The sequence below is a fragment of the Leuciscus leuciscus genome (genome assembly GCF_965113295.1).
Source record: "Leuciscus leuciscus genome assembly, chromosome: 9".
Taxonomy (NCBI): domain Eukaryota; kingdom Metazoa; phylum Chordata; class Actinopteri; order Cypriniformes; family Leuciscidae; genus Leuciscus; species Leuciscus leuciscus.
This window is the reverse complement of record NC_138733.1, coordinates 17,587,981-17,614,659: the sequence shown is the minus strand read 5'-3', so window position 1 is coordinate 17,614,659 and position 26,679 is coordinate 17,587,981. Positions and strand designations below refer to the sequence as shown.

The 26,679-nt window shown below is 39.0% G+C and overlaps 1 protein-coding gene across 3 annotated transcripts in view; it reads left to right on the top strand.

The window, feature by feature from the left end:
* The window catches only part of arhgap32a (Rho GTPase activating protein 32a), a 30,975-nt gene extending 21,613 nt beyond the window's left edge, over positions 1 to 9,362 (top strand). For all 3 annotated transcript variants that reach the window (XM_082178850.1, XM_082178849.1, XM_082178851.1), the window contains 13 exons: positions 34 to 111; positions 681 to 762; positions 1,085 to 1,234; positions 1,343 to 1,445; positions 1,811 to 1,955; positions 2,090 to 2,172; positions 2,455 to 2,562; positions 2,664 to 2,809; positions 2,917 to 3,118; positions 3,218 to 3,363; positions 4,052 to 4,126; positions 4,406 to 5,056; positions 6,231 to 9,362. In XM_082178850.1, the coding sequence (XP_082034976.1) occupies positions 34 to 111; positions 681 to 762; positions 1,085 to 1,234; positions 1,343 to 1,445; positions 1,811 to 1,955; positions 2,090 to 2,172; positions 2,455 to 2,562; positions 2,664 to 2,809; positions 2,917 to 3,118; positions 3,218 to 3,363; positions 4,052 to 4,126; positions 4,406 to 5,056; positions 6,231 to 8,494 (4,233 nt within the window). In that variant the 3' untranslated portion in view covers positions 8,495 to 9,362. The remainder of the gene's footprint in view (positions 1 to 33; positions 112 to 680; positions 763 to 1,084; positions 1,235 to 1,342; positions 1,446 to 1,810; positions 1,956 to 2,089; positions 2,173 to 2,454; positions 2,563 to 2,663; positions 2,810 to 2,916; positions 3,119 to 3,217; positions 3,364 to 4,051; positions 4,127 to 4,405; positions 5,057 to 6,230) is intronic.
* The last annotated feature ends 17,317 nt before the right edge of the window (positions 9,363 to 26,679 follow it).

Genomic DNA, 26,679 nt, shown 5'->3' with positions numbered 1-26,679 from the left:
TAAAGTAACTGAAGTGTAATTTCTCTTCAAAAGGTTGGAGACATAGTATCAGTAATTGATATGCCTCCTAAAGAAGACACTGGCTGGTGGAGGGGCAAACATGGTTTTCAAGTGGGTATTTTTATTTATTTATTTTTTATGTCTTTAATTTTTTACAAAACAAAATAATTGATGTATGTTTTATATTGTAATATTTTTCAAAATAAAACCACCATACTTTATATTCCTCTTACAGTGTGTAATGGCACTGCAGTTTATTCCACTGCATGTGTGATTTCATTAAAAAGCCCAGAGGCCTATGTGTTGGAAAACTGTAATCACTTTAGAATTAGGTTTACTATACATTTGAGGTGTTTTTGCAGCTTTTTTGTCACATCTGAGTCAAAACATCGACTAATTACAGTCAGTGTTTCTCTTAGTGGTGATAAACGTGTTGTAAAGTAATTGCTACTGATACACAGGGCTATAAATAATGCATTCTTACTGTTCTGCAGCAAGATTGTAAATGTCATATACAGAGGGATTCACAGACTTATTCACAGCTGTGTCTTTAAGAGATTTCAGACCGTTTAAAGAGAGTAATTATGACAATTTTGCCCTTGTTGAAATGAAGTGAGATTTGAAGCATTTCGGATTATTTTGGATTCACAGCATTCATTGTTTTATCTTTCCATTCACAGGTGGGATTCTTTCCGTCTGAATGTGTGGAACTGATTAGTGAGAAAATCCCTTCAAACGTGACCAGCTCATTGGCCAAACCAGGTACTAGCTTTTTGCCCAGAATATTGTAAAACAGAGATAGTTTCTTCTATTAGAGAGATGACGCTCATCAGCTGATCAGTATAATTAAATAAAAAGAATTGAACATATTACAAAATAATTTGCTTTTATAATAAGGACCAACTAAGACCATTCATTTTGAAGGCAAAAAAAAATAATCACCTCTATATTAGTATTCTATTATAGGTGCATTACTTTTTATTCCATTTAAAATTTAATTTTATATCAGCCTTAGGATATGTAGAGGTGTTACAAGCTGGCAACATAGATTTGAAAGCTTTTAAAAATTTGTAATTTTCTGTAGTGTCTAAGAAGCATGGCAAGCTGATCACATTTCTGCGCACGTTCATGAAGTCGCGTCCCACCAAGCAGAAGCTGAAACAGCGAGGTATCCTGAAAGAGAGAGTGTTCGGCTGTGACCTTGGAGAACATTTGCTTAACTCAGGCCATGATGGTGAGAGGAGAGAGACATTTGAGGAAGTTTATTGCATATATATCTTTCATTGGAAGGTAATACTGTGTAAATCATATTAAAAGCGCAGATTTAATGTGTGTTGAACAGTTCCACAGGTCATCAGAAGCTGCACTGAGTTCATTGAGAGAAATGGAGTCGTGGACGGAATTTACCGCTTGTCTGGAATTTCCTCTAACATTCAGAAACTGAGGTGAGGTTTACAGTATGTTTAAAAAATTCAGTATACATTCTATAGTAATTTTTCTCTTGCTCACCAAGCCTTAATTTATTTGATTAAAAATACAGTAATATTATAAACAGTTTTATTTATTCCCATGATGGGAAAGCTGAATTTTCAGCATCATTACTCCAGTCTTCAGGGTAACATGATCCTTCAGAAATCATTCTTATATGCTGATTTGGTGCTCATTGTTATTATCAATGTTGAAAACTGTTGTGCTGCCTAATATTTTTGTGGAGACCATGATACTGCTTTTTAGGATTCTTGGATGATTATAAAGTTTAAAGTGTAAAAAATTATGTAAAAGCAAAAGCATCAACTTCCTGTGTCGGCAGGCACGAGTTTGACTCGGAGCATGTTCCAGATCTCACAAGGGAAACCTACGTCCAGGACATTCATTCGGTGGGATCGCTGTGCAAACTTTACTTTCGGGAGCTTCCCAACCCACTGCTGACCTACCAGCTATATGAGAAATTTTCAGTAAGCTTCAAACTACCGCAACACTGATACATTGAGGTTTTGTGTGTAGTACCAATATTGGAACACAGAGGTGATGTTTTGTGTGTAGTATCAATATTGGAACACAGAGGTGATGTTTTGGCATATTTTCCCAGGATGCTGTATCCGCAGCCACAGATGAGGATAGGCTGGTCAAAGTCCATGACGTCATACAGCAGCTGCCTCCCCCACACTACAGGTTAGATGAGTGCACAGCATCCTCTGCTGATGAGAAGGAGAAGTGCAGTTTTCTCTTTATCAGATGATTACCAAATTTTTTTTGTGCTCATTGAGTGTTAGGTAAATATGTGATGCATAATAATAATAATAATAAAGAAATAAATGCATCTGTGTTTAAATATAAAACAATATTTCACCCTAATATCTGTCAATATTTACTCATCCTTATGTTATTCCTCACCTGTATGACTTTCTTTTTTCTGTATAACACAAAAGAACATCTTGTGCTTTTTTTTTTCAGGACACTCGAGTTTCTCATGAGACATTTATCCCGTATGGGAACATACAGTGCCGTCACCAACATGCACTGCAAAAACCTTGCAATTGTCTGGGCTCCAAATCTTCTCAGGTGACTTCAACAGTGCTTTTGGGTAAAATTGCCTGTAAAGATGTTATTTGAGTAAAAAAAAACAAAAATTGAATTCATTCACTGTCCCTCAAATGTTGCAGGTCTAAACAGATTGAGTCGGCGTGTTTCAGCGGTACCTCTGCTTTCATGGAGGTGCGCGTTCAGTCGGTTGTTGTGGAGTTCATCCTTAATCACGTCGATGTTCTGTTCAGTTCCAAACTCAGCACCCTGATCCGCCACAGCACAGGTGAGAAATGAGCCTCTGCAATTCTCCTCCCACCAGAATTGATTTTTAGATTAAACTCTACTAATGAGGATCTTAAATGAGCTCATAACTCTAACCTGAATCCACAGGCCACAGTACTTTAGCTCGACCCAAGTCACTAATGGTGAGCTCTCCATCCACCAAGCTGCTTTCTCTGGAGGAAGCCCAGGCTCGGACTCAAGCCCAGCTCAACTCTCCCGTGTCTCCTGACAGCAAGTATATCGATGTGGGAGAGGGGCCTGCCGCCCTGCAGGGCAAGTTCCACACCGTCATAGACTTCCCTTCTGAGAGGTCTGTCAGTTTGTTCTGGTTTTAGTCTATGGTATTTTCATTATTTAGCAAAAATGCAGATGTGGACTAATAACTGGAAATTGTTGCTGGTAAATGTAGGAAGAAGGGCTCAACCAAGGCAAAGAAGTCTCCTGTGGGAAACTGGCTTTCCTTCTTTAATATGGGAAAGTCGTCTGCTACTGCCAAGCCCAAACTGCACCGCCATCCCAGTGAGCCTAATGAGATGAAAACCACACCCCTTCCAGGTGCAGCTTTGACTCTTTTTAATACAAACCTTTATCCGTTCCCAAGCCTAGTGAGCTGCCTAACCTACAGGGCATTTTAGTCATCACTGTCACACTATATTCAGTATTCAAAAGCATTAAATGAAAATTTAAACACATGTACACTACTGTTCAAAAGTTTGAGGTTGGTCATTTTTTTATGTTTTTGAAAGAAATCTCTTATCCTCACCAGGGCTTCGTATAAAAAAAATATATATATAGTGAAACGGTAATATATTGCAAATATTATTACAATATAAATTAACTGTTTTCTATTTTATATATTTAAAATGTAATTTATTCCTGTGATGGCAAAACAGAATTTTCATTAGTCTTCAGTGTCACATGATCCTTCAGAAATCATTTTAATATGCTAATTTGCTGCTCAAGAAACATTTCTTATAATTATCTGTTGAAAACGGTTGTGATGCTTAATATTTTTTCTGGAAACCGATATGTTTTTTTCCCCCTGAATTCTTTGATGAATAGAAAGTTCAAAAGAACAGCATTTATTTAAAATGGATTTTTTTTTATAACATTGTAAATGTCTTTAATGTCAATTTGATCAATTGAATGCACCCTGAATAAAAAAATTTAACTGACCCCATACTTTTGGTGTAGCAGGATAAAAAAAAACAAATGTAGTCAATGAACTCTGGTTCATTTACAGGTGGAAGAGGAGACACTGGAACACTAAGATCTGCTAAAAGTGAAGAATCTCTGTCCTCTTCACATAACTTTGAGGGTAAAAATCACATATCACTTTTTCAATTTCCATACTTTATCTTTAAGCTTTTTTTATACCACTTATAAAATACTGAAACACATTAAAATATTCTTCCTGAGATATCACATCTGTCTCTCTGTCTTCGGTGTTTGCTGACATATCTTTGTATGGTGGTGTGGAGAAAGGGCCCCTTTACAGAACCTTTAATACAGTTTTTTTTTTTTTGTGACTTTTCACCTGTTTTACAGTTGTTACTGTATATTCATCCATAGGCTGATCTCTGTTGTTCTGTCTCAGGTGGATCAAAAATCTATCGCCCACGTAGACCGCTCTCCACCAGTGATGCTTTGTCAATCTCCTTTAATGAGGAACTGCTGGACAGCAGATTGACTGGAGACTCCCGGTCCAGTCTCAAAGACCACATAAAGGACACTGTTTCCTCCTCTTCTTGTGTGCCAGCTCTTATATCTCCACCCCACCCTGCAGCGGAAGCGGAGTTTATAAGCATGGCCTCCTTAGACATAGACCCGTTGGCCTTTCAGTCCACGCAGCTGGTTGATCCCACAGCGTCTCAAAGGGAGAAAAGAGGCAGTCGCAAGAAGGCGGCAGGCAGCCTCATTGAGTCAGAGCCTTTGGACAAAGTCACAAGTCCCTCTCAGCCTCCTGATCTCATCCCACTGCACTCAGAAGATGCAAATCACAAACTCTATGAAGTGCCGGCCGCCTCCACTAACCTGGGGGTGGGCGCCTCTAAGACCGGCCAAGAGGGCACAGCGAAGAGCTCAGCAGCAAAGAGTAGTACTGTGTCCTGTCCTTCTGACATTATGTCTCTTGTGAAAAAGCCCAGTGTGTCCACGAGAGGTGGTGAAGGCCATCAGCGCTCTGCGAGTTTTTGCAAAGCAGAAAATAAATCTGTAGATGTCAAGGAGCACAGAAGAGCAGACTCGGGTCAGTGGCAGCCTTACATTCCAAATATATTTATAAAAAATAACAAACGTTCTGCTACAAGTGTCATCTCAGAAATTGCCGAACCCAACACTTAGGGCCAATCTCATTTCTCTGTCTTACCCCTTCCCCTTCCCCTACCCCTTTGTCTGCGTCTTCCCCTTGCCCTTCGATACCGAGTGAAGGGGGGTAGGGGGAAGAACGTTTCTCTAAGAAATGAGACACCACTCGATTACCGTTTGCGTCATCTTCCCTTTCCGCTAGCTGGCTGCTACGTCAACAGAGGCGATACGCGTTGACATAAACAAACGAAGATGCCGTCATCTCGGGTTGTGATATCGATTGCCTGGTCTCTCTTTATCTTTGCACGCTTGTGTGCCATCAGTCAAAGACATTGTTTCATTGTATTTAACGGCGGCGCCGGCGACACCATAAGCAAAACATTAGCAAACGGCAAATAGCGCATAGCTGCTAGCTAGCGGTTAACTAGTGATTCAAAACAAAAACATTACAATTAAAACCGCTTGAACGTTTTATTAAAGGTATCATAAAACACGAGTGTCATTAAACTGCTGAAAATACATACATTTGTGCGACTCACTTCTGAGAAATTCCTACCCCTCTCTTTCAAGTGTGGTCCTCCGCAGACTTCGTTTCAAGGGCTATGTAGCCCTACGCCTTGGCCCTAGCCCTTAATCAAAATGAGAATTGGGACACCACTTCCCCTCACATGAACGCGCAAAACCGAGGGGAAGGGGTAAGAGTAAGGGGTAAGACAGAGAAATGAGACGCAGCCTTACACTCATTATTTTGTTTACTTTCCCTAAAACAGTAACTGAATGTGTTAAGCTATTAATTATGAAAATGCAAAAGATTTATTTGATTAAAAAAATTCCAAGTACTCCAGTTTGGGAATGTTAGCAAGAAAACATAACAATATTAGCAAGACTAGCATTAAACTTGAAGGAATAGATAATAGTAATGATGAGAGAAAGCTAACAAAGTTAGCAAATCTAGCATTTTACCTAATGGAATATGTGGAATAGGATTTTTAGGACAGGATATTTGCAAGAGAAAGCCAGAAAGTTAGCAAATCTGACATTAACCTTTCTTTCAAATTGTATTTTGGTCCTGTGTTCCTCCATTTAAAAGTATTGGTTTGTTTTTTTCCTTCTAGGTGCAGTGACATTTGAATGTACGCCTGGTTTGGTGAGGTCTGTGTCTCTCATAACCCCCCAGCCTGCAGTAAAAAGTGCTGCCCGTATGCTAGCTCTAGAGCTAGCAGAATCCGCCCAGCAGGCCACTCGACTCAGCAAACGTGGAAGCTCTGAACCTCCCACACCTATTTCTCCAGTTAATCATCAGAACCCACTCTTCACACTCCAGTTTCCTCCTCCTCTACAGACATCCTCTGATAGAGAGGAACGGTATGTGTCTAGCAGGACTTTCCCAGATCCATCAAGCACCATGTCTACTGAAAGCCACACCGATGCAGGCAGCCTACGCAGCACCTGCGCCTGCCATGGAAGTGAGAGCGGACTCAGCTTCTCTGATGGTTGTGATGCACCAGCTGGTGGCCAGTGCACCCATGTGCCCTCTCAGGGTTACTCTCCTCACAGAGATCCAGAGATTCAGCTGGCTTCAGAGAGCCAGAAAACTATGAGGGATAATATCCGCCATGTTGGAGTTGGTACAGATAGAGGTGGATCAAGCCTTGCTGAGATGGAGACTGGTGGAAGTTTACAGCCAACTCTTTCAGAGAGGTTTTCTTCCTTGGATAGTCATTCAGCCATTGATGCACTGCACAACAAGCAGGCTGCTAATGCCGCCAACTTCAGAGCCATATTGGCGGAAACAGCCATGCCTGCTTCAGTGCATGAAGTTCTTCCACAAGCTTCAAGCACTCCACCTAGTGTAGCGTTTCAGTACAAACCCAGAGACCAAAGGTCTGCTTACACACAACACTGGTCAAGTCCAGTTGGGCAAAGCACCCCTTATTATCAGCCTGACGATGGGCGTCCCCATCCCAGAGTTCTCTCAAGAAACTACTGCAATACCCTTGCACCACGATCCCTACACCAGTCCATTAAATATAAAGGTCAACGGGAAGACTACTTCTCGGTTGGTCTCTATAGACATGGAGGACCAAGGTATCCGCCATTGGATGGAGCATCCGTCTACCCCACAATCCGCAGGGTACGTTCAGTGCATACTCCACCAGAGGACAAGTTTTTTTTCCTCCAGCATCAAGGGAGCCAGAGGAAACCTTACCAAAAACCACCGGCATCGGACATCCAGCAAGTGCGGCCTTACTTTGAAGATGGGAAGGTTCGGTATAGGTACAGCCCCTATTCAGAGGCTCGATACAGTCAATGCAGAGAGAACAGTCATGGATACACTCTCTCTTACACGCTCAGCAAACTGCCTTCTCGTTCGTCAAAGTTTATGGGCAGTACAGGTACAGAGTACCAGAAGCCTCTACGCAACCTCCCGGTGAACAACAAGTCAGATTTCGTGACCAGAGATGTCGGCCTCCAGCCAAGAATGAAGAACCCTTCTCTCTACGGGGCTTTTAATTCAGGTTTATCTGATCGACATTTTAGTCAGTCCATTAGGCATGAAAACGCAGCCAAGGAGAGGTTGTCGGGTCCAGTTTTGTCCCAGACTCGTCTTGTAAGAGGTGACCGTCAGTGCCAAGAAACAATGCACACTAGGAGCAGGTCAAACTCTGGGAAGGAGATGCTGATTTCAACTGAAGGGGCTGATGGGAAGTACAGGGTGACCATGGTGTCCCATTACTCCCCAGAGCACCCACTTTCTGAGCCTGATATGCCTGTGCCCTCGAAGTCAGACAGGCATGGCAGTGGGCAGGGATCTAAATCAGCTCATATAATGAAGCCGAGTCGATCAATGCACAACTATCCACAACACAGGCTCGAGTCCACAGCACTGCCACGTAACCTGACCCTACATAAGGAGTACAGCTGCCCTGACTTCAAACACACTGGGTCCAGCAATAGCTACGGTGTAACACACTGCAACCAAGACAGTCTGATGTATAACACTCTCTGCAACTCCAAAGAGGACTACCAGTACATTCGAGCAATGAGCAGGGACCCTCAGAGGTCTAAGAGATCGCATAGTGTAAAAACTCGCCATCCACCTAGTCAATCGAAAATGACTCTGGAGCGGGACCACAGACTTTCGTTCTCATCCCAAAGTAGGACAAGAACTCGTAGCATGTTTGTGCCATCTGACTATTCTGCAAGTTATGTATCCGTACATCCGAAAGTCCCTAAGAACAGCCGGGCAAGTTCTGGTGTTTTCCCGAACTACGGCTGCATGCCGCTTCATAATAACAGACTGTATTCCACAGCTGTGGGCCATCCAGGTTTTCACCAGACTGAGCTCAGGCCTGAGATGCAGATTTATGCTGAATGATTGATAAAAATAAAAATAAAAAACTATAATAAATTATCCAGAAATATACAACCTCTGCAGGGCAGTGGTTTTCTATTGTTAATAAGATTAAAATAATATTTAAAAAAGTCTAAAAATGCTTTAATTGTTCACTGAAGTGTGTCTTTCACTGTATACTCTATATATTACAGTTCAAATGGCTTAAGCAAACACTGCGTAAATTTGGGATATCACTCGTACGTTATGGTAATGGGTTATAGTGGCTTTATTGCTACTTAAATTTGTTGAAATGTGTTGTTAATTTTGTCCTTTTGTTACTAAAGGTTGCAAAAATAAGCAAAATGTGGTCTTTAATAAATAGAACAATTAACAAAGTTTGCCACAGGAGCAATATATAGGAGCCACTGCCTTGTGTTTTTGGGTGAAGAGTAGTTTTTTTTTTGTTGATGTACCATCACTGTGGAATGAAACACAGTTATACTGTATGTCAATGACATCAACATATATGATCTGACTTTTAAAGATAATAATTATGAAAGGTCATAGTCCCCCACCCCCCAGATGTTTTTCCCGATGAATTTTTATAACCATGCGCACTTTATAGTTGGTCTATGTGTTATGTAACAACAGGCACTTTAGACATAAACCTTTTCCACTTTTTTGATTGTCTTCATTGAGTAAAAGATGTGAGCGAGTTTACATCTAAACCGTTAGTTCAGTTGAACGGTAGTAATCATTACATGGTTACATATGGAAATATATATGCTGTTCTGATCAACTGCTGTTTTAGTTTTTAACAAGTGTACTGTTCTCTTTTCTCGTGTTGATTTTATGATTTATTTTATTGTCACTTTGCTTTACTCTCATTAAAGTTATTTATTCAAAATCATGACATGTACCCTTGTTGCGCCTAATGTAATCAGTGCTTAGATCATCAGGTTTTGTTTCTTTTGACAAAATCCTGGCAAATAATTGAATTATTACAGTTTGCTTTCTTAAATTGGAGAGACTTCTGTTGCTCTAAGCAGGTTTATTGGGCTGAGTTTTTAATACCAAGCACTGTCACCCTAAAGCATTTTAATCTGACTCTTCCAAGTCGGGAAGTTAAATTACTAACATACAGTCCTGTTATTGTTCCGTTTTAATGAATTTTTCATTAATCATTAATATTAATGACAATGGTTACTATATTTGATATTCCCTGCAGGTGTTGAGCAGTGAACAGCAGAGGGCACTGCAGCACTAGAGGACATATCTAATGATGAAGTTTCCTCCATGTGCGCTAACGTGAGGGCACATCAAAGGTTCAGAGGCACTAGGTTTCTGATGCAATACAATTATTATTTCTGCAAGACGACGTTTATTGTACATTATCCCAGGCATTTTGGTTTTAAGGTTTTGAAATGTCAGGATGTTGACATCAATGAAACAAAAGGTGGTGACTTGCAGAGTTGTGTGGCGGATGCTCTATTGGATGCTAATTGTTTTCACTTTTTTTGTCAGTCAGACAGAGTGAATTGAACAGAAACTGAGTTGCCTTGCCCTTTTGAGCTGTAAAATGCTCTAAAATAGCCATTTTCATTTAATTCATATTTTGCTTCTACATAACTACTAGTTGCTAAAGTAATAGCTTTATATCAACCAAAAGCAATGGTCTACAGTGGAGTAAAACATTACATCCTGAGTGAAATGCTGCATGAGAAGCTCAAGATCTATTCTAAATTCAACATAGACTTCCATCCAGAAACTAGCTACCTGCAATTTTTGATGCTTCTGAAGGCTGAAGCCAAATAATTTATAGGTGTTCGGAATTGAAGAAAGCAGATCACTATAGCAGTATGGTGAGGAACACATAATGGACCATGTTGTGTAATGCAGAACTCATGTTGTGTTGGCAGAGTAAAACGTATATCATCTTGTTTTCATTCTGTCTGAAGAGTTTGAATTGGAACTTAAGTAAACCACAAAAAACTCTTACCATGTCTGTGATTTTCTGCCCCTGTTATTTTCAGCCTAAAGTAATAGTGTGGCATGGGCTAAAACACCATAAACATACTTCATTAAAATCATGTTACGTTGTTTGTGCGTCAAAGTGGGTAAGTTGTGTTAAAAAGACACTGTTTAGGAGCAGGAATGTACTGTATAAAACTAAAGCATCACTATACTATACGAGTGCCACTAACAGCTGCAGAAATATGCTATTTGGGGATATTTAGAGCCAACAGCAGATGCCTAGACTAGAGAACCTGCTGACATACTCTCATACTCAGTGTGCAAGAGCCCTGTGTGCAGGCATACGCCTGGACATACTGGGGCCACAACTAACACAAACGCAGTCTGGAAAGAAAATTATGCTAAACCGCAGATTAAAGGATGCGCTAAGGTTGAATAAAGAGTATTGTTGTTAAGTGGCATGCTTATGTTGGCTTATACAATAAATCGTTGCAGTAGTCTATACAATATAGGTCAGAACCATGACAGAGTCTCCACAAAAAAATGCAGCACAATTTTCACCCAATTACATTTACTATTAAAAACTATGGCACTATTAAAACATCTACCTTAATAGAATTAAATATTTCAGGTTAATATGTTGCTTGCAAAAATGTATTTGATAGCTACTTTTCAATGACTCAATGATGACGATGCTCTTTGCTAGCATAAGCTGCGTTTCCACCGCAGGAACGGGACTTTGGGGTGGTATTCGGTGTGATTCGACCGCAGGGACAGAGGCTGCATCCGAAAACCTAGACAGCTGACTTGTTGCCTTGCTGCCCTGTCAGGCAATGAATTAGTAGGCAGCGTTTATGCATGAAGTTACCTCACCAAACCTTCTGAGGCAGCGTAACAAAACAGAGAGCTTTGGTGACAACCAGTTGAATATTTACTACTAACTTCTCACTAGAAATGTCATCAAAAGTGGGAAAAGTTGGTCAAAATGTACACTTTACACACAAACTGACAACCAACCTCAAATTTCAGACACCATCTTTATTTTTTAGCTCAACAGTCAGGGAATGGAACTCACAGGATTGTGGGATATCAAAGGCAGCGAAGGATCCATCTATGCTGCCTTCAAAAATTGATCAGATGAAGGTATCTCAGGAGACATGATTCACGTTGCGGTCACATTACCACCTCAGGTGTGCATTATTTTTCTAGTAATTCAATGGCCCATCGTCAATTGTTTCTTACATATACAGTAAAATATAGGCCTATACAGTTGACCATTAGATGGTCAACAAGAGAATGGAAGGTAATGATGATCATGAAGAAAAGTCATCATGTAGCCTATCCCATGCTGATCACATGAGTCACTTTTCTTCATGATCATCATTACCTTCCATTCTCTTGTTGACTCGGAATGACAAATTGTCCACCCTTACCAAAAGTCCTTTGAATAATAATGGTGATGAGATGCAAATTGGTCTTGGGAAAAGATGGCTAAAAAGTGCCCTGGTGTGGTTTATGTTGTAAGATGACAGCTGATGACTATAAATTGGCATAATTGAGCTGCAGAATCCCTGTAATGTTTTTATATCAACATACAGTGCACAAAGAAACAACACGTCAATCTATCCCGTAGATATTGTCTCCTTTTCAGGTTTTGGATTAAGTAAAATCATTAAATTCATTAAATTTTTATAATCCAAATAGTGAATAATTCACATTTGATGAACTGGTGCATTAAATTCTTCAAATTTAGTTGCTTGACAGACATTAAAGGTACACTGTGTAGTTTTTTAAGTATACTATTAGCTTTATTCATAAATATGTCCTCATTGGTGTAAAATTACCTCTGCCAATGATCTGACTTATCCTTGTAACTAGTGAAGAGTTTCTTATCTTTATTTACATTGGACGGGTAAGTCCAAGGAGGTTTCCATGTCGTTCTGCCATTTTGAAAAACTATAATAACAGAGAGGGACAAAAAGCACTAGCCTACCTCAACGCGTTTCCACAACACATTAGGCCAGCGTCACGTGACTGAAACCAGCTGAAACATACAAGGAGATCAGTGAGAGGCGCTTGTCACTGCCCCGGTAAATTTGAAAGGCTGCACTAGCCTGGTTAAAACCAGACCCTTCTCAGTTGAAACTGAGTGTAGGGTCTGGCGAAGCTATGTAGACAAATCATTTCCAAAGGGGCGTCACCAACCGACGTAGCTCAAATTCCTCTGGGCGCAATTGAATAGTCATAAAACCAATCAGATCGATGAAGGAGATGACGTATGCTTCGAGTGTTGTTCTTTGCTCCGGTTTTAACGAAAACGGTAAGTTTAAATCGCTCAAAACAGACGCGATAACTGATTCGTTTATATTCTGTCTATGATTCGAACGAGTGATGTTCCACGGCGGCATCCATCTTTGTAATGAAATCTCCTTCAGCGTCGCTGCGCTGTCGTCATCATGTAAATCCCTCCCCAAACGTTTCTGATTGGTGCCGCGATTTCGGCGGCACAGAAATGAGTTTGAATGGGCTCTTCTCCAGACTATCCTGGAGAGAGAACTAAAATTCGCCGGAAGTAGTCTGGGTTTTCCCAGGCTAAGGCTGCACTGCACGGTACTTAATAATGCAGGATCATACTTATGCCGAGCCACAGGAGAAGGAATCCTCGTCGCAAAAAAAGCGAAATAACGAACCATCACTCGAAAGAAAACTCGATGAAGTGCTATTGGAAGACATGTTGTCATAGCTTCTTGGTACATAACGGCTACCGTAGTTGCAACACGCATTTGAAAAACCGAGGCGCTAGAGAGCACTATTCGTTTAAATGCAAAATACAATTTCACCGCTAGATGGGAGAAATTCCTACACAGTGTACCTTTAAATAAAACATAAAACATGTACATCATACTATTTTAAAACCAGGCTACGCATTCTAGTTTTTTCTGTAATTCAGCGTGTGGGCAAATTTAATCTCATTACTTGATAAACATGCATAGATACCACCAGAAACTGAATTTTAATTGTGTTTATACGTGATGTATGTCTTGACTCACCAAATTTACATGCATCTGGCCGGAACCTTGTTTACTTTAATGTCAACTCGCCCTTCATTTTATATCATAAATTATCTCATTATGTATTCCTAATGATCAAAACATAAGAAAACTTGATGATTTAGAAGTTGTTTTCCCTCTGCCAGCATCAGTTACAGTAAATTGAGCACAGAGAAGTTTAAATGGGGGACAATTGTCATATCAAGGACATGGGGAGAATGTATATCTTCGGTTTCCCATGTGTTGATGATTCTGTAATGCTTTAGGTCATGGTTAGCACAAACATGCTCTACTGAGAGATGAAGGTTGAGATGGCAGCAGGATTTGTGTATTCTGTGTTGGTTTCATATTGCTTGCTGAAGTTTACTTGGTAAATCTCCAAAACTTGTATTTCATCTTCTTATCTGGCTAATTCTGTAAGTAAACAAAGGACCTTGTGCCTGTGCGACAAGACCAAATCGACCAAATTTTTTTGCACATATGAGAGAATAAAGAAAGATAGGGAATCTCATAAAAACGATTTAATTATATTATAATTAAAATATTAATATATTAATTAATAATTTAATTTCTTTAAAGAAAATAACTTTTTCTTTTCATTTTGGGCTGAACCGTGTCTTGAACAGTTTTTGCTTTGTAAGATTCACCCAGATGTATTTGACCGTAATGAGCCAGGTCAAGTTAGGACAGTGTGTGTTTTGAACTTATAGAAGAAATCATGTAAATCATTTCAGTTTTATTCCTCACACTGATAAAAGAGCACTCAGAATGATTATCCATTTACCTGAAATAACAGTTATCAAAAAACTCACAGCAAAGTTCAAATAGCCCTTTTATTAATGTGCCCTCAAACGACCAAACCAATGCGGACAGATAGTTAAAAAGACAGAGTCCCACCTTTGCCCTTTGCTGCTGTGTTCTGTCATTAGTGTTAAACGCTGCTATTAGAGAATAGAGTCCGTCTGAAGTGAGCAGGGCTATTTGACCAACATCACTGATGCTCAAGAAAGGCACTAAAAACATGGCATGTACAAAGCAAGTTCTAGCAAGGAAGTTCAGATATGCAGTATGGCAGTCTGCACTGATCGGTTGCTGCTTGAACGCACACACACACACGTTTCATCCTGATTATACATTTGAGATTGTACCTCTGGCTTTGGCATCTGCATGCTGATGGCTTGATTATCTATGACGAGCTGAGCTCTGATTCGCATTTTTACCCTTGGTGGAATAACTCAGCTGCAAATGCAGGGCTCTGATTTGCCTTGACACAGGAGTGAAAATCTATCAAGATCTATCAAAATGGATTTAAGTTAACAAACCTCTGAAAACCATCCATCTGCATTGTTTATGTAGTTTGTGATAATACAATAGGGTAGGAAAGAGTAGACCTGCATATTTATAACTGTGCTGCAGTCCATTTCGGCCATTTAGCCAGATGTCCACTGATGTCTCTGTATGCCAGGGTTGAGCGCTGCCTGCCAAAAGGTTGAGAGATAATGGATAAATTATGGCCATTTTTACCAGAAATTTTATCTATGGCTAACATTTAGCCAGCACTTTCCATGAATCTGGTGCACTTTGGTGTTCCATTATTATTATTATTATTTCTCATAATAAATGTTAGATAAACTATATCTATTTATGACATGTCACTTTTTTTGTTAAAAATTTACCAAATTTAAATAATGAGTCTATACATTATCAGTCCTTCTTCCAAAACGTGTTTTTGTCATTTGTCACAACGAGCAAGAAAGGTTGACATGGAGCAGCTAAATCTCAAACCGTTGGCCATATAGCCTACTGGAGTAGCAACCAGCATCAAGGTTTTTAAAAAAGACTCGAAAGTATACTATCACAGAATGATCCCATGTGATACATGCCGTATATGTTAAGTGCTCTGGTGGTATATGATAGAGTTTGGTGAAAAACAACCAAAATTGTATGCATTTTTTAATGAAATTCTTGACCTTGGCCGTTGGTCTTCTGTGCACGGCTGCATACTTATAAGACTCTATTAGCGCTGCAGTTTACTCCGTCTCATACAGAAAAAGCACACAAGTTGTGAGAAATCAAGATTAACAAAAACACGACATGAAATTCACCCCATGTACCTTCTTCTTTTAGGAGAATATATTCGTTGTATTCGGCACAACAAGAAGTTTTCTCATTTACATCTGTCATTCTGACTGTTTTCAGTTTGTATTAATATTGTAGCGTTGATTGTTTTGTTTTTTTAAGCTCAACCTTCAATCCTATTACTCAAGTTATTGTAAAAAAAAAATGCAAAAACTGTATTTAATCCATTTGAAATAACTATGCAAACCAAATTTTTTCCCCACAAATACCAAGCCTCTGTTGAGTGACAGTTTCATTTAGACTTAATTTGCAACTTTGTAACCTATTCTGGCATAGTTTGATGTAATTAATTGCACATTTATTTCAATAAAATTTATATTTTTAGTTATTTTGAAATAACATTAGAAATCTTGTGTATTTCATATTTATCAAACGTTGGAAACAGGGTTGCAAATTTAAAAAAAATAGGGGAAGTGCTTCCTCTCTCCCTTATGATGTCCATTGTTGCTGTTATAAATGACTCTCACCTTCAGAGTCTCAGAGGTCACAGTGCAATGAGTCCAGTGATATTCTATGAGCACTATTAACCTCATGTGGTTGACATTTCAAAAAACAATCATCATACTGAAGTGGACACTCAATTTATGAGTCCCCAATCAGATATAAAAATAACTTGTCTGTTTGTCCAGACCCACTGTGGCTAACAGATCAAAAAAGATGTTGGATGGCATCTATCTAGGCAGACCTCTTGGGGATAAAGCGTTCTATATTTCTGTCCCGAGATCGCCCTCAGGAAGAGGTTATGTGCAGTGAGAAATAAGATGGCCAAAGCGGTAATCACTGTGCACTCAGCTATAGAGAAGCAATAGATGTTGCAGAAACATCTTGCTGGAGGAAGTGTTCACTGTGTGGAGCTCAGTCTTTGGTGTCACATCAAGGACAGTCACGATCTTCACAGAGAGCTGCTCTGTCAAGATGGGTTGAGATAAACCAAAAGCTCTTGGGGGTAAGACACCAGTGCACTTGCAAATGGGTTACAATGTACAAGACCTAAATCCCGATTCCCTCATGATCATTGAATATCCTAAAGCACTTATTGTTAATTGGCAGAATGTCAGACCAGTCTATTAAATGTCAATTGCTTCAAGTATTTTTAAATCATTGTTTGACTGGTAGCAGATTTTCACATCACTGTTGACGCTAAAGAGTACTAGATTTCTTTGTTATGTTTCTTCTAAGTAGCTAATAAGACTAAATCAGACAAATGCTCTTCACTGGACTGAAATAGCTCTATCAGACAGATTCAAAAAAGGATCAAATTAGCCGATTTGAATCCCTGCTGCAGTTTTGGTCTCCTTTTATATGGTTTAATACTTAGTTAAAGGGATAGTTCACCTAAAATGTTTAATTCTGTCATTATTTACTAACCTTCATGTCATTCCAAACCTGTATGGAACGCCATGAGTGTGAGCAAATGATGGTCTGGAACGACATGGTCTGGTAAATGTAAATGAGTAGAGGATGACAGAATAAAAAATTTTGGGTGAACTATTTCTTGTGAAAAAAGTTAATGTGCACTTGTAGCATATACTTTAAATCTTAGAAGTATATATATTTTTTTAAATTACTTGCAGATAATATTAATGTAATAAAGGGCCACTTAAGTGTACTTACACATTAATGACTATTGCCTTGTCCAAATACCCACACTTGCGGTCTTTGCACTTGACAACTTGTCTACTTGTAGGCCTATTTCCTCTATTTGCCCTAAGTGTTCAAGTAGGCATAAAGACTGCAAGTGTGTGTAGAACTTATTTATTATATTTTCAATACTTTGCATTTTTTAAAATAAACTTCTACATGTCTGTTCAGTGGTCGCTATGTAACTAAGAGAGGAAACAAATTTAAAATTGTGGTGCTTCTAATTAAGTGATAAAAACAGTTGCAAATGTTGTACAAAATAGGCCTACACATAACATACTCATCTTTGCACCAATAAAATGTGCAACACTTTATGTTTTTACTACCAAATTATATGTATCTAATTCACATCTTGTGATTTCGGGGCACATGAGTTCCCGAACATAATGCATGATGGGATACGTTTAAGGCCCTTTCACACCGGATGCGTAACGAAAAAGAGAAACGAAAAAGCGAATAGTTCATGTGCGAATAGTTCGCGTCAAAACCATTCACATCAGCCGCGACGCGAATTTGCGACGTTCAGAGCTTCAGCATTCCAAAACTTTCGCGCCGACAGCTGAGAAAACATGGACACTTCATCATCATCATCCAGTGAAGACGAGCTTTTCATTTTTTCACCTGAAGGTTTTGGGTGCACCCAATCTTAAAGAACATTGAGTCTGAAGGGGATTATGCTAATGTACACTTTTAGTTTCCTTTTCCTCACATAGGTGTCCCCAAGGCCGCCTTAATGCACGGGCTTACCTGGGCTGAAGCCCAGGGGCCTCCCAAGTTCAGGGGCCTCCCATGTTCAGGTTCATGATGAGCTGAAAAGGTCATTTTGTTTTAACTTGTCAGATTTTGTCGCTGTATGTCGCTAGTCGCTTGTGGGCGTTGGTAGTGCTGTCGCTCTAATGTTATTGTTAAGGTGCGTTCACACCAACCGCGAATAGAGCGTCTGGCGCGAGTGATTTCAGTGTTGTAAAGACGCGTTTACGCGCGTCTAGAGGTCCCGCGGCGCGAATGAGGCGAGACTGCTCGTCTGGCCACATCTATACAAAACACCACCACAAGTGATATTATACAACTATATCATTTTAATTTGACTAGGAATTAGGCTCAAAAGAAACAGTATGCTGTTGGGAGAGTGTTTTTATATTACACACAGCAGTGTTCAGGGATTAAATCATTTACTAGATTAACGATCCATCAATCTACAAATTAAACTCACTCATACTGTCATCAATTACTAAAACGTCATCCGAATTTGACAAATAGGCTAATACATTTTCTTGTCCCTAATAGTCAACATAATGCACTGTAAAATGAACTGCAGCAGTGCTAAACTTGCATCATAAAACTACAACACTCGAACTATAAATGTATGAATTAAACTCACTGAGACTGTCGACAGTTTCTTTTCCATGCATCATTTTATTATATCCATGTTTGTGGTTAGTTACAGTCAAATCATATAAAACAGTGAAATCGCCCTTGAACTCTTCGGTCTTGCCGATTCACATGCAATTTCACTCGAGACGGTGACGGGAGCTGAGCTCCACTGAAAGGCTTCTTTCCTATTGGTCGTCGCTCGCGAAAATCGCTTCTCATTTGCATAAAGTTGAAATTTAGTTGCTGTGTGTGGTTGTTAAATAAAGTGTCTTGTGTTTATGTGCTCAGTGATATGTTAATAACAATATTAAAATGAAAAACAATATTTAAAAAAATCACTGTTGTAGGTCTCGAAAGAAACTAATGCATTTTGTGATGTAGATTACCTAGATAGGCTATTACACTTTTTTTAAATGAGACTCTTTAAATTGAGGGGATGGGGGGCCTACAAAACCTCTCAGCCCCGGGGCCTAACATTAGGTTAAGGCGGCTCTGGGTGTCCCTGAGGTTTTTCCACAGTTTTGTACACACGTAACACATTTACATGTAACACACGAAGTAACAAGTTAAAATCATTCGACTAGAAACTGTAGATATCACACAAAGAATGTATAGTATACTAAAAGCAGCCCTAAATAGTCTCACTACATTTTGTTACATGTTCAAAGTAAACACGGTCTCTATCTCTATCTTTGACGATAATAGTGTTAGCTTTCTATCCCATTCCCAAATGTAGTTTAGCCTGCTAGCCTACACAGCACAGGACTATACAACGACTAAAAATATCACACATACTCACAGTCGTGATAACCAAGTTGGTTGGCAATGCTACGCCAACGCCACACATTGGCCGTTTCTCAATATGCGTTCTTGTCTGTACTTGTGTTCTTGTGGACTTGTGAAACGTCATCAGTCGCTGCCCAAGTACTGTTCCAATTCAAAGTTCACATCTAGCCAAGTCCAGTTCAAATCCCCAGATGTGTTCTTGATCCGCCCCTTTTACCGAGGATGCATCGAGAGGTGACTTTTGCGGACTTGAGACAGCCAGGTATCCCAGAATGCATCTCACACCAACCAGCAAGCGTCAATAGCAGAGGAGAAAACCCGCGTAATTTAAAAATACTGCTGTAATTGTGTAACGAAATGTAGTTTTAAGAGTATTTCAGGCGAGAATGTAGTTGTTTAAAGCTCAAAACTTTGGGAAAAGCCTTTCCTCGGTTAGTGCTGCTGACGTTTGCCGCTGGCTCGGATGTCTCTAGTCTAGTGGTTTAACATGAGATATAAATCGTCTTATCTAACGGGCGATTTATTTATGTATTTATTTGTCTCATTAATATCATTTGTTCCCAGGCAAAACGTTTTAGCTGAGGGCAAAGTGTCTATTTAACTTTAACGTTGTAGCCTAGAGAGCTGACTTATGTTTGACTGAATCGTTTGCCTTATTATTAGCTTCTTATACCTTTTAGGCTACTTATACTTTTATAATGGCTATTATTGATCATTAAAACTGAAATTTCACAAAAAAGGTTATCATTTTATTTTATATATTTAAAACATATAAAATATTTTATTATACATGTTGCCTACATTCTCTTCACTGTATGTAGGCTACATATATAATAAAATAAAATGACACAACCCTGTCTCTTTTTGCTAAATGTTAGTTTTAATGATCAATATTATAATAGCACTCATTACACAAACAGCTGATCAAAAAATAAAACCATCGCGCGAATTATTCGTGCGTCAAAATCGCGGCTGAGATAGCAACCCGATCTCACGGGAAAACGTACAAATTCTACGAGGTGGCTTATTCGTACGAATTCATACGACCTGATTTTTGCAAAATCGTACATATTTTACGAATTGGCCAATTCGTATGAATTCATACGAATGACCTACCCCTGACCCCGCCCCTAAACCTACCCATCACGTGGGTTTAGACAAATCGTACAAATTCGTACGAGTGAGGTCGTACGAATTAGTGCGAATTAGCCAACTTTTTATCATTCGTACGAATTCGTACGAATTGGTCGTGAGATAGCGTTGGAGATAGTGTGGGTTTAGTGTGCATTAAGGGCACTGCACTTTGTCTTTTTTAAGATATGGGACAGTCGTGCGCACTTACTTCATGTCGCGTGCACGCGCTCTCAAGTGGCCAATACCGCAAGTGTGAGTATTTGAACAAGGCACTTGTTTCTTAACACACTTGAGTACACTTTTAAAAAGTGGTCTTAAAAAGTTTTACCTTAATATACATTTTAAATCATAATTTTTTTATATTCTTTTGTCATGCTTTAAAGAAGTGTTTTGATGTGTTGATTAACATACTAAAGCACATAACATGTGTAAAGTACTTGATTAGAATTTTAACTGTGTTATTCAATATTACATTTAAAGTTTATATGTATTTAAAATTTACTAAATTACAATATGACAATAATAATGCCATTTAAATATATTAAATATATAACACCATATATCATAAGACAATATAATTATGAAATTGCATATAAAGATGTATTTAAGTCTTTCTTGAGGATAAGCACTCTAAAGTGTATGCATTTAATATGAATTTAAACTATAACACATTTTCATTTAGTTGCAATTAGCATGCATTTAAGCTAAAAAAAAAACCCAGTAGCCTATATTGTCTTTAAAGTATATTATTTTTGTAATAAGTAAAATAAATGGCAAATAGCTTAAAATTGATCTTATATCATATCTTGAAATACACTTAATATAGGCCTACTTGAAATTGTTTCAAAACAATACATTTAATATGCATTTAGTAAATATAAGTGTATCCAAAAGCACAATTTAAATATATTTCCTTTTCACCTGGGTAGTTTGAAGCTTGACAATCTATTTCAAAATAGCTTCCACAACACTGTTATCAAGTAAAAGCCATTAGGTGAAAAAACAAGAGAAGAAACTGCATCGACTGCACAATGAAAATGTTTGACTACAGACTCCAACAATGCTCTCTTTATAGGTGGTAAACCCCAATCTTTGCCTATGTAGACAAGTATACTTCCTTTAAAACCTTAATTAATTTGAAAACCAATTAGACTTTGACAATACCAAATAAGATGGCTAAAAGATATGAGGTTAATACAAGTGCTGTGAGATTTGATTCTGCCGGTTAAACTTTCAGACAACAGTGCTCTCAGGAATAGTGGATGTGTCAATCTCAGATAACAGTGCCTGTGACTCAGCTCTTTTAGCAGGAGCTGTTTGTGTGTAGCGAGCGAGACATTGTAACGCTGCTTTCCGCTAGACCGAGTCGCATGCGGGGAAAGCTGTAGGTAGAGATCAGTTACGAGCTTTTCAATAAAATCAATTCCACATCCTATCGAAACTAGCGCTTTCTGAAGGGAACAGATCGCTGATAAACTGCACAGTCAAACATGACATTTACAGCTGAGAAATATTGCCTTGTATCTGAAACATAAAACATGCCTGGGGGGACATTGTCCGAGAGTGATGTATGAGACTAATGCTTGCATTGGTTAATGTCATGTTGGCCATTTATCAAGGATTATTTCTGGAACCGCATGCAATCTTTTGACGTGCCATTTGACATAGCCGGTGTGGAGAAGTTTCCTGCTGTTGCGCTCCAAATGTGTTTCCGGTGGTTAATCTAAAGGCCGATGCGGTGTCGGCCCATGTAGCCTATACGGATCATAACCCCAAGTGTCAATTATTGCCGTACAGTTTTTTGAGAAGTTTGCTTTCTTCTCACCCAGATATTTTGTGGCTCACCACATACTGAGATGACTCACCGGCAAACGTCGTATTCCCAGTGAGCCGAGGCAGGCTGCCTCTCCCACTGACAGCAGCCATGGGAAAGATCAAGCTCTCACACACACAGCCAGTGACAGCGATGAAGATATTTATTTGCTGCCTGCTCCGTCTGAGAATGTGGGTCAGGGGCAAGGCAGTAGCACACCCTCAGCTAAGCTGCCTGCTGCGCTCCTCATGCACCTAAAAGTAATGTTAACTCTCTGTTGCCAAATCTGGTGAGACTTTTGAATCAGTCTTAAGGTGTGGTCATATTTACCGTTTCTTTCGTGGCCAAATTCCGGTTATTTCAAAAGGAAACCACGTGTTCTGGAATTTTGCATGAGGACGAGAGATTTTCCCACGGTCTGAAAGTGACTTCTGTCCTGTGTGAGTTGTAGTTTATGGGTGCTTCTCAAACGGAAGGCTGCATCCTAGTGAGTCTGTGTCCTTCCTAGACAAGTCCTTCTGAGGCTTGTAGGCTAGACTCCTCCTCAGCATTAAACGCTAGAATGAGACGATCTAGTAAGTGTGCATGGCTATGTCACACGCTTCTGCCCACATGGTCATGACACGAAAATACTATTTCAATTTAATTTTGGAAATATACTGGCTTTCAGTGAATGAGACCCGTCTGTGGTTTTTCAGTGGTTCACATTATTAGCAGTTTAGAGTTAAGTGATTAATTTACACCAAAATAAAAAATAACATGTATGCCTTAATCTCCGAAAACATTATTTTTGATCATACATTTCATAATAAACTCAGACGACAAGCTCAGTTCCGGCTCATTTTCCATCTGTTATTTTTTGTGAATTGGAATGTGTGCAAAGGATTGTGGGTAATTGAAGGTTGCGAAGGATACATTTGATGCATCCTTCACAGTGAACTGAATCAAGGACGCGAAACGAAGGCTGCTTTCCAAGGATCCTTCATATGGAGACGGCCTTCTGTGGCGCATGATGACGTGGCAGCCGAGACATGCAGCATTATAGGAAGCAGCAAATGCACATTTAAACTAACTAAATATTTATGAGTAACGTGTCTTATATAGTTCACCTATAAATTTTTATTCTGTTCCCTCACCCTCATGTTGTTCCAAACCTGTATGACTTTCTTGTTTCTGCTGAAAGTCAATCCGTTCACAGAAAGTCAATAGAGTTGCATTTTGTTTGGATATAAAAAAAAATGTAATTCTCAAATCAGTTCAGAACATTGATCAACACTAAGGATGAAATGGTTAACAGTTTGACAAACCACAATAAAAAATCCTGACGATTAGTACTACTATTTCAGATTTTAATTACTATTAAAACCGCATTTGATTTCAGTGATTTGAAAAAAATGGTGGCAAATACTGTTCAGCATTAAAGCAAAGTTAACAACAGTCGCACGCAGATGCAGCATGGTTTCGTTTTGTGTGAAAACATGGCGGAAGGCAGAGTGCTGAGAGAAATTATATGAAAGAATGTATGAATGAATGAATTCTAGGAATGTATAAGGGGGAACCGGCTGTATTCAGAAAAGTTTCGATGCCATTTTTCTTCCTTCTGTGTAATGTCTAATAAAGTAGTGTTTATCAGCGCAGCACTGCTTTGTTTACGGAGGTTACCAGTGAAACAGCTCTATTTCTGCTGTTAAGCACCACCTACTGTCAGGGAGTGGAATTACATTTTCATTCAGCTTGTCTGCCATAGAAAGATAGGGATCCCAATTAACAGTATTGGATCGGGGGAGGGAGTGGTGCGGTCACCATCTCCCGAAGAGCTCGTTCCTTCATCCCTGGGTGGCCCGTCTCAGGGACGCTTGTGCTTGCCACCTTACCTGGTAGCGCCTGAGATGGGCTGTGCGGCCTGCCTGAGGCTGGCTCCACGCTGACGTCCTCGGCGACGAGTGCTTTGGCCTGGTGGACCTGCAGCAACGCCATGATTAGGGCAGACAAGGACTATAACCATAAATATAAAAATATAAGTTCGTAATATAAAATAATAGCAGTACACACCACAACCATAAAGCAAAAAGCACAGAGAAACAATATCATTGGAATCACTTTCAGAATGATTTTTTTTCCAGCTGATGAAAGTTAAAGGGGTGGTCAATTATGATTTCACTTTTCTAACTTTAGTTAGTGTGTAATGTTGCTGTTGCAAAGTTACAATGCTCAAAGTTCAAAGCAAAGGGAGATATTTGCTTTTAAAGAAATCGTTTTTTAAGGACTACAACAAACGGCTGGTAGGGACTACACGACATTCCTCCTTGGTTAGTGACATCACTATCCCTAACATTTACATAAACGAAGATGGTTAACTCCACATCAGCTACATAAATTTAAACATAAACAAAAGTTCAAAGTTTTAGAAATTTTCAGGACACAAGCTGTTGTAGCTCCGCCCTCTGTGCTGGGAGCAGCAGCTCGTTTGCATTTAAAGGGACAGACACAAAAAGGGTGTGTTTTTGCTCACCCTCAAAAAGTGAAAATTTTAACATGCTATATAAAAATATCTGTGGGGTATTTTAAGGGTATTCCTGCTTTAAAGAGCTTGAGCATTTAAAGCAGCAAACGACAAAACTGCAGCGCACGTTTAGAATAAACAATATCGTCCACTGGTGTGGACGCTAATACAGTTATCATTATAGTTATCTTAATAGTTGAACTGAATAGTGAACAGGCCTTCACCATACATTGTTAAGGTGTGGCCACATTAGTGAAATTTTGACAAAATTTCACAGGCAATGTTAACAGTGTGATTTATGAAGCACTGCTCACACAGAAGTTGATTCTAAAAATCACCTCTGAGGCTCTTACAAATAATAAACAAGTGGTAGTAGCTCAACTATGAGGAAACTGTGTGGTTCTTCTATTAAGACCACATTTATTTCACCCAGGAGGATATTTACCACAGCACTGAAAGCATTAAAGTTATAACACTTGTATTTTGCGCTGACCTACCCTTTCTAAGAATTTATGACCAATCAATGAGCCTCTCAAGAGGAACTTCATGCATGAACTTACAGACAGCAACTGAGAAAACGTATATAAATAACTCCAGTGCTTTTTCTCATGGGTGTTTTTGCCTTCTCATTAGCGTGAAATTTTCACAGTTATGCTAATGAAATGCACTGGTAATTAATAGAGTTGTATGTGAAAATAATGCCACCAACACAAATGTATGCTTAGCAACAAGGAGTTGATGCAGATGTTATTCACAGAATACGTCAGGTTCAGTCATCTCTGTAAAGGCATTAAAATAGATGTAACACTTCAGTGTCTGTGTTACACTTTACAGTAATTCATATAATTACACATAATATTTGTAACTAAATTTTGACATTCTGAAGAAATGAAAGTAGTGTGAATGCTAGGAGGTTGCTAGGGTTTTCTGATTGGATAGTATAATATCTAAGGTTAGCGTTTTGTTCAGATCTTTAATGCTAAGAACGAGCAACATTAATAGCACTGCTTCCCTTAGCAAGCACTACTAATTATAATTGGATTAGGCGGATTAATACTTTCTTATTAGTCATAAAGGTTCTTAGGGTCCAAAAATGGAACAAAAGTGCAAGTCATCTAGCACTTCTCCTCATTCCAATGCAACACGAGCTCAATTATCCACTAACACGCTGCTGTTTCTGCTCAGGCTTTTTCTCATGTTTCCCTTATTGTAATTAGGTTTGGCACAGAATTTCACAACATATGTTTCAGCATTGCCAAACCACGAATCACGATAAAACGTGCTATCAGGTAATTCATCCTCAGCATGAAAAATTAGACAATTTTAGTGATTATGCGAGGCAGAAATCAAATGTTTCTATATAAAGTGGTGTATATAGCACGTCCATGAACAGTGCTAATTGGACACTTCATAAAGGAAATCTGTTTCAGAGAACATAAACACAATTCAACTGCTGTTTGAACATTAATACCTCTTTTTTTTATTAAGACAGTACTGCTCCATTTCTGTAAAAATGTATTTTCATGGTCAAATACAAAGTGTAATCCAGAACATGTAAATAACTTTAATTACACAAGAATACAAACTACAGAGATGAGACAACATATCTGACATAAAACCTGTGAAAACAATGAAAGACAGCTCTGAATAGTACAGGTTGTCTAAAAATGGAAAATGCATTGTAGATTCATATCTTAGATTTATTTTCTTTAAATAAACCTATCATCTGCTGTGACCCAACTATACAAAGTAATATGAACATTTACACAGTGCACAGCATCTGAATGCAGATAAAACAAATGTCGAACATTGT